We start from the raw sequence: 8723 nt of genomic DNA on the forward strand, positions 1-8723 counted from the left end.
AGATCGCAGCATGTTGACGTGAACAGATAAAGACTGTTTATCAGAATATGACGTCCGTCTACACAACGAAATCAAACCCACAGGCTGAAGGTTAGCCTCAGCAGCAGCAGGTTTAAGGTAGTTCATTGATTTAAGCATCTGTAAACAGGAGTAATATCTGGGCGTCTTACTGACTTTAGGTCACCAGGGAACAGATATTGCAACCTTTGCATGTATTCAGTTTTTGCTTTGTTTCAGCTGTTTCTCATTTATCAGTTATTTTACAACATGTATGTATTAATGAATGCCTGAGGCCTGCCCCTGACTGTCAACCCCCCTGGCTGTAAAAACCTGCTGATTAAGATTCTTGCTAATTCAAAGATTTCTTGATTTTCCGAGAGAATCAAATTTCACGGCATCATTCAGAAACATGAGGAGATCGCTGAGGGACGCAGTCAGAATGTGATTCTGCAGGCTGCCGTTTGTTGACTGTGAGGTTGCGTCGGGGGGGCAGCCCTCAGGTTGTTCAGCGGGTCACTATATACTGTACGACCAATCACCTTGTGTATTCTACCTTCGATTGTGCTGGTTCTTGTAATCCTTTTTTGTAATTAACAGTGATGTCAAATTGTATTTTTTCAGTCTTCCTTTTAAAGTAGACAGGTTTAAACAGGTCTGTATTTGCAGGTATTTTCATAACGATGCCAATATGATGAATATAATTAATGCCTATCTGATATTGACCATACGACACAACAGTTATTCTTGTTCGTAGGACTAATGTTCTGAAACCTGCATGTGGCCTTTACAAAGTCTTACTAGCTGTGTGTGCAGCATAAGCATGAGCATGATAATACTGGACTTTGAGTCCAAAAAACAGAAATTCTATTGGATTTTACATAAATGTCATAAACTCAATTCATTAAATATGAATTTTTTAACTACGGTTGATTTGGAAACTTTTGTACCACTTGAATGTCGTCGTCTTCTCTTGCTCATGCAAGGACACACATACTTTTGATTATGCGTCCATTGTAAATATGAACAAATGATGCAGACGATGTGCTAGAGAACAGCCGACTGTCCAAGACGTACTATGCATCCACGAAAAGTTACTTTAAGATCACTTTAAAAGCAAACTTTGGTATTTTTGAGGTTTGTGTTCTGTACACCCGACATTCCCGAGGGCACGTAAAAATCTGAGTGTTGACATCAGTTTTCTTTCGTGCTCAGCACATCGCCGAGCCTTTTCCTGAACATCCTGCCACAATAACCTCTGTCCAGATATTTCTCGACTGTTCTGACCGCACACATTCAGTCACCAGATTTGCTGTGTTAGTGTGTGTTGTGTTTGTGCTCTCTGACACCAGCGGTTGGTGTTTAGAGATTTATCTAATCACACCTAAACTTGTAACTTGAGCATCTACTTGCATTTGTCATGGTTTATTTATTGACACTGTTTAAATTCAAGAAAAAGAAGGCATATAGAGGATTTCTTTAATTGAGCAGCCTGATGTTTGGAATGAGGATGCCTTTACACGTGTTGATTGTGCTATTTTACTCTTGTTTTAAGACAGGCATGTCCAAACTATTCCATAAAGGGCCGTGTGGCTGCAGGTTTGCGTTCCAACCAAGGAGGAGCACACCAGGCCAACCAATCAACATCAAGGGATCCCTTAGTTATCAGCTGAAAAGTGAGATCAGCTGATTAAATGCAAGTCCAGCCTGGTGTGCTCCTCCTTGGTTGGAACGAAAACCTGCAGCCACACGGCCCTTCATGGAATAGTTTGGACATGGCTGTTTTAAGACATCTAATATATTCACTGGATAAAGAAATCCAAACGACCACCGGATCAGATGAAGTCTAACCAGATTATCTTCATGTTGCCTCAATTGCAAACTGTTTTTTTGGTTTTGTTTTTCGTGGTTTCTTATGTGACTAAAGCTTTTCTCGGTTCTTTGCCCTGTTATTTATCGTCTTCATGTGTGAAAACAGGAATTCTGTTGTTGTATTTTTCCATTCTGAACTTTGTGTCTTCGGTTGTATCAACAGTGCCTTGACATGTTCAGTGTTTCTGTGAGTGGAACCACAGCTGGGGAGTGGAGATGAACGGAGGGGATGTCGTGCAAAACTTTTAATATGCAATGCTAATAGTGACATATCTGATGACACGCCCCTGTGTGCACCATGGTACTGGATTTGTGTGTGTGTGTGTGTGTGTGTGTGTGTGTGGGAGTGGCAGGGGGAGGAGTTTGTGCCACCTCCACCGTCCCTAAAAGCTCGTCCAGACTTGGAGGCTACGACTACAGCAGCAAACTCAGTGCTTCATGCTGCATCCAGCTGTAATGCATCCTGTATCCCACCTCCTGGGCAGCAAAGCCTCCCAGTTTGGAAGAACTTAAGTGTGGAATAAAACCTATAAGCACGATCTGTGACATAAACAGTCTGGAAGCCAATCCTGGTCCAATATTCAACTTCCCCAAGTGTGATATGGAACTGCACCGAGACCTGACTTTCCAATGAAGCAGGAGACACCTTGTGTCCTACAGTTTAACTTTGGAAATGAAGAATAATTACATATTCATAGATTCTGGAAAGTGAAATGAGGGAGAAGGAGTAGATGTCATTTCAAGGATTTTAACAAGATACACAAACTTTTTGTGGAAAAACCACATCAGACACAAATAATTATTCAAAGTATTTATATACATTGTAAAACAAGTCTGGAAGGGATCTTTAATTATTGCAGTATTAACTGAATGTGCGTGCAGGCCTGTGAGTCTGTCTGTGTGTGAGCCTGGAAAAAGACGCTGATGAGTGGTTTTCCTCTTGCACCCGTGATCTGTGGTCTTCAGTCACAGTAAGGCTTTATTTTCTTCAGAGGCCTGTTTGGTCTTTTCATCCTGTGTCACATGATGTCACAGTTGGCATTGCATCAGTTTTTATCTTTATCTTGTGCTAAATATATAAGGGGACAGACCCTAATTAGGCCGTATCACATCAACACTGAGGAACAAAAGAAAACTTTCCACATTATGTCCCTGATTTGATCTGATCAGTTCCTGGCTGATGTGGCCTGATGTGTCGGCCTCACTGATCCTACTGTCATACCTCTGTGTGCTTTGGATTTGGCCTGACGTTACTGTTGATTGAGTTGTTGGTGCTTCAGTGAATGCTTCATGACTTATGTAAGTACAGATCAATTTAAAGAAACATACAAGCTGTCTACACTTTATATTTTTGTAGATAATATATATTTATTTTTATTCATTGTTGAATAAAGTTTAAATTATTGTATCACTCTAAAATTACTCACTTCACTGTGTATATTTTTCTTTTTAGCTCCACACAAACCACAGACTGTCACTGAGAGTGATCACTTCCATCAAAAGAAAAGAAAGAAAGAAAAACAGAAGTTACAGAATGACTTTATTACTGCAAGTATCAAAACCTCATGCAATTCAAAACTGTTCATAGTCTGTACAGGCGGTACAAGTCGGGCCCATTTCAAAGGTTATACTGGTGTAAGAATCTGATAATTTGACACAATACTGTTTGTAATCCTGAGGTCAAACATCACTTTAAAGCTCTGGTGATCAGTCTGGTCTAAGACCTCTTGAAAATCCTTTTTGCATCCACACCTTCGTAGCTGTAGCTCTGTTGGCAAAACAACACATCAGATACAGTTATTACATGAACATCAAAGTTTCTGCATATGGCTGAATTATCAAGAAGGTTTGCATATTAACATCTAGAGAGCACGTTTCTGAGATGTGCATGTGTATTTAATCATATTAGAATATGTCAGAACTCAGAGTGTCACAGCTGGAATATTAAACAAGCATTAGAGAACAGGTTGTGTCCCAGCTAAATCTAATCTCAGAACCTCCTGTAACAGCTTCCCACAGTGTTTCGTATAAAAATGGAGATTGTTGGTGCCCTGATGTGCAGATACATATACACAAACCTGTATAAGTTCATCTCCTTGGACGATTCTGGTCGTTGTCAGCTGCTTTCCGTTGTCCTTCCTGGTGAAAGTCCCCTTCAACACGTCTCCCTCCATGTTCCATGAACCCTGCAGAGTGAAACATACTCTATGAAAAGGGTTTGCAGGAGCACAAAGGGAGGTTGTGCTGGTTGGCAGTTTTACAGCTGCTTGTGGAAGTGAGTTGAAATCAACCGGGCACAAGGGTCACCGCAGCAAAGGAAAGTCAACACCTCACATGTGGATTGTTTTCTTAGATAACGAATGAATTGTTTCTTTCAGCTGAAAGGTTCAAAGTCTGAAGTGGCTGAAATACCCGGCTCACATCTCAGTACTCCTGCAAAGGGCAGTTTGAGTCATTATAAGGTGTAAGATTAGAAAAAGGTGCCCCACTGCATGCCACTTAGCTTACTGATAGCTCTGTCCCATCTGCAAGGCTGTATTCAAAGGTGACCCCCAGGGTGAAGTCTATTTCCAGGGTGCGGAAGTTGCTGCTCTCCTTCACATGAAACTTGTCTCCAGTCTGTTCGATGGTTATCTTGAGGTTGTCGTGAGCGGCCAGCTTCCGCTTCACCATGTTGATTCCTATCAGCAGACATGTGGAACATGTTCAATAGGAGTCTGAACAATCAGGGGAAGTGTGTCAGGGTTTAATCACTTTCCATGCACAGGTAGTTCCTTTGTGTGCTTGCAGAGGGTAAGTAGGTGCAAAAGCCAAATCACACGTCAACACGTCCTGTAGGTCATCGTGCCATGATGCGTTTTCAGGACAGACCTTAGCTCCAGAATTTGGTTCAGTCTCCTATTTAAGTGTTTAAAGACTTTAACTCTTATTTATTATTATTAATCTATAAAATGACAACTTCAATTACGATTGCACACATTTATAAAAATAGCTAATAAAACATTTGCATGATTATCAGTTTGCAGCATACCTGACATTTTGACTTAGAAACAAACATCTTGATTAAATGTGACGTACTGACGAGCTGCACTTCATCTGGTCTGAACTGTATTACTGTCATGTTATTACATATAAAGCATGCTTCCCTGCCGGTGCATCAAATCACATATTTCATTAAGATGCTACAGTCTTCAGCATTTCATCAGAAGTTTATCACTCACCCATTTGTTCCATGAATTTCTCATAGTTTTCACTGCGATCAACTTTCCAGGTGGCGTTGAAGGTCATGGTGGCTGTGAGGGTGAACTGGACGACTCTGTAACGAGGAGTGTCTTACTCGCGCTCTGCCGCTCCTTTTAAACCACGCTCTCTCTTATCTCGTCATCTATCCGAATGCTGATGTGGCCGTGTAAAGCTCAGAATTTCTCAAGGCAATATCTGCATCTGATTGGGCAATGCCATGGTTCTGAATCGAGCTGAGCCGTACACAATAAACCCGACTTTATGATACTGTACAGTACGACTGATTGGTGTCACAATGGTTATGTCCTGTTATACCTGTATCTCGGTTTACAATGGGCACTGGTCATACTTTAACCACATCAGCTACATTCAGTGCAAAGCTGCAGGAGGCGGTGAGCATGCAGCATGTGATACAACAAGGTGCAAAATTATATATATGTTTAAATCTAAACTGAAACACAATCTCGTCTTTAATGTCGCTGTACCTCAAGCTGAGGCAGTAAGAAAAGAAACAGACCTGTTGAAGCAGCTGTCAGTTTACTTTCTGCTCTACTTTAAATTTGCATGCCTCTAATATAATTTCACTCATCCTCTTTTACGACTAAGATTTTACTGCTATAGATGTAGTTGCTTTGTACAAACACAGCGCTGATGGTCTGGTTGATAACACCTTTCTGGTGATACCTTTGACCTGAATCTGACCATTGTTGATAAATGAGACCTTTGGTATTTTAAGTGAAGTCACTGTTTGTCGTTGAGATCAGCTGATCATTATGTCTTTTATCGTCTCTCTGATATAACACAAAGTTTATGCACATGAGAAAATGCTTTTTAGTCGGCAGTTTGTGTTTCTGAGTTTGGGAAGAATATTCCTTCATGTGGAATAACTGAAACATTTATCTATGTGCAGAGTTTGACACTAGAAGGCTGATTTCACATCCATCTGCTGAAAGTGAAAATCATTCTGTGCTTATTGAAAATTCAGTTTTCAGAGGTGGACCTACAAGCACGATCTGTGACATAAACAGTCTGGAAGCCAATCCTGGTCCAATATTCAACTTCCCCAAGTGTGATATGGAACTGCACCGAGACCTGACTTTCCAATGAAGCAGGAGACACCTTGTGTCCTACAGTTTAACTTTGGAAATGAAGAATAATTACATATTCATAGATTCTGGAAAGTGAAATGAGGGAGAAGGAGTAGATGTCATTTCAAGGATTTTAACAAGATACACAAACTTTTTGTGGAAAAACCACATCAGACACAAATAATTATTCAAAGTATTTATATACATTGTAAAACAAGTCTGGAAGGGATCTTTAATTATTGCAGTATTAACTGAATGTGCGTGCAGGCCTGTGAGTCTGTCTGTGTGTGAGCCTGGAAAAAGACGCTGATGAGTGGTTTTCCTCTTGCACCCGTGATCTGTGGTCTTCAGTCACAGTAAGGCTTTATTTTCTTCAGAGGCCTGTTTGGTCTTTTCATCCTGTGTCACATGATGTCACAGTTGGCATTGCATCAGTTTTTATCTTTATCTTGTGCTAAATATATAAGGGGACAGACCCTAATTAGGCCGTATCACATCAACACTGAGGAACAAAAGAAAACTTTCCACATTATGTCCCTGATTTGATCTGATCAGTTCCTGGCTGATGTGGCCTGATGTGTCGGCCTCACTGATCCTACTGTCATACCTCTGTGTACAGATCAATTTAAAGAAACATACAAGCTGTCTACACTTTATATTTTTGTAGATAATATATATTTATTTTTATTCATTGTTGAATAAAGTTTTAATTATTGTATCACTCTAAAATTACTCACTTCACTGTGTATATTTTTCTTTTTAGCTCCACACAAACCACAGACTGTCACTGAGAGTGATCACTTCCATAAAAAGAAAAGAAAGAAAGAAAAACAGAAGTTACAGAATGACTTTATTACTGCAAGTATCAAAACCTCATGCAATTCAAAACTGTTCATAGTCTGTACAGGCGGTACAAGTTGTGCCGTTTTAATGTCGCTGTACCTCAAGCTGAGGCAATAAATACATAAAGAAACAGACCTGTTGAAGCAGATGTCAATGCAATTTTTAACTTTAAATTTGTATATCTCTAATGTAATTTCACTCATCCTCTTTTACGACTAAGATTTTACTGCTATAGATGTAATTGCTTTGTACAAACACAGCGCTGATGGTCTGGTTGATAACACCTTTCCAGTGATACCTTTGACCTGAATCTGACCATTGTTGATAAATGAGACCTTTGGTATTTTAAGTGAAGTCACTGTTTGTCGTTGAGATCAGCTGATCATTATGTCTTTTATCGTCTCTCTGATATAACACAAAGTTTATGCACATGAGAAAATGCTTTTAAGTCGGCAGTTTGACACTAGAAGGCTGATTTCACATCCATCTGCTGAAAGTGAAAAACGTCCTGTGCTCATTGAAAATTCCATTTTAATTCCATTTAATCTAATATTCTGTGTACTGTATTTAAGGTCAATTTGGGACAATAGAATGTTGTAGACACAATCTACTGACTATAAAATAACTGGAGTGTCAAAAAATTTCAATTAAGTATTTCTCCTAAACAGGCAGAGAGAAAAAGCAGCAAAAAAATTTCATAAATCCCTGCCAACATCTCAAAAATACAAATGTCATTTATATAAAATGTACATATATAAGTTTTTTTTTTTTCCCCATTGCCTTTGCTTATTGATGCTGCCTGTCACACCAAATTTCCCCAGCTGGGGGTTAATAAAGTTGATCTTATCTTATCTTGATCGTAGCTAACTATGTGGCACAAGAGACCTTTGCCTGACCTTTACTTCACCCTCACAGAATCTGCCTCTTATCACAAAAAAGACCTTTCTACTACGACAGCGATGAAGCTGACGGGGGAGCTTCATTAAACCCTGCTGCAGCTTACCTTTAATGCAATTATATCCAACCATGTTATCTCCTTGTTGCAGTAACAGCTGTACCAGAACATGCAAAATACTAGCATGGTGTGCAAAAGGAGGACTGGTATAAAAACACAGTGACTTACACTCTGTTTCAGTCATTGTTGTATGTCCAAAAAGGCTGTCACACTCTGTGGATCCATCATTTTACAAACTGAAACAGCTTCTTTGTGACACAGAAGCAAGCGTCAGGGTTTTTGGGCTAAACGAAGGTCAGCCTCAGTATTCATGAATGGAAATGATGCTCTGCTGCCGTTACAGCACAGTGTGGTTAATCACTACAGTCATCATCCAGTTGTTTTAGGATTTTTAAGATTTCATTGCTTGCATTGAAGGACTGATTTTACAATGCTACTGAGAAGTTTCAAGGCTCTTCATGTGAAGCTCTGGGTGACTTTTTTAGATAGATAGATACTTTATTCATCTCCGAAGAGAAATTTGCAGTTCCAGCAGCTCAAAAGGTGGACACACAAGGGCATGCAAAAAAGAGCAAGAACTACTTTCAAGTAATGAACCTTTTCAAGGAGGAGGTAAAAATACAATACAAAATACAAAATAACAATATAAGAAAAAATAGTGAAGTAAAAATAAAGAACTAGGCTATCCAGGATAAACGTCTTAACATCTGGCTATACATATAACA

At 39.6% G+C, this 8723-nt stretch overlaps 1 protein-coding gene across 1 annotated transcript; it reads right to left on the minus strand.

The window, feature by feature from the left end:
• Positions 1 to 3403: 3403 nt before the first annotated feature.
• Positions 3404 to 5212, minus strand: fabp2 (fatty acid binding protein 2, intestinal). Its single transcript, XM_041933668.1, has 4 exons — positions 5091 to 5212; positions 4378 to 4550; positions 3948 to 4055; positions 3404 to 3637 (listed from the first exon to the last, which is right to left on the minus strand). The coding sequence occupies exons 1-4, from the start codon at positions 5155 to 5157 to the stop codon at positions 3587 to 3589; spliced, it is 399 nt and encodes a 132-aa protein (XP_041789602.1). The 5' UTR covers positions 5158 to 5212; the 3' UTR covers positions 3404 to 3586.
• Positions 5213 to 8723: the final 3511 nt, after the last annotated feature.

This window comes from Chelmon rostratus, chromosome 3 (genome assembly GCF_017976325.1).
Source record: "Chelmon rostratus isolate fCheRos1 chromosome 3, fCheRos1.pri, whole genome shotgun sequence".
NCBI classification, from domain to species: domain Eukaryota; kingdom Metazoa; phylum Chordata; class Actinopteri; order Chaetodontiformes; family Chaetodontidae; genus Chelmon; species Chelmon rostratus.

Excerpts from the sequence above, each read along its gene's own strand:
- fabp2 (XM_041933668.1), bottom strand. The coding sequence starts at position 5,157 with ATGACCTTCAACGCCACCTGGAAAGTTGATCGCAGTGAAAACTATGAG. Across the intron at positions 4,551-5,090 it reads GAAATTCATGGAACAAATGG|GAATCAACATGGTGAAGCGG; the intron begins GTGAGTGATAAA and ends GTCTGCTGATAG. Across the intron at positions 3,638-3,947 it reads AAGGAGATGAACTTATACAG|AGCTACAGCTACGAAGGTGT; the intron begins GTTTGTGTATAT and ends TTTTGCCAACAG.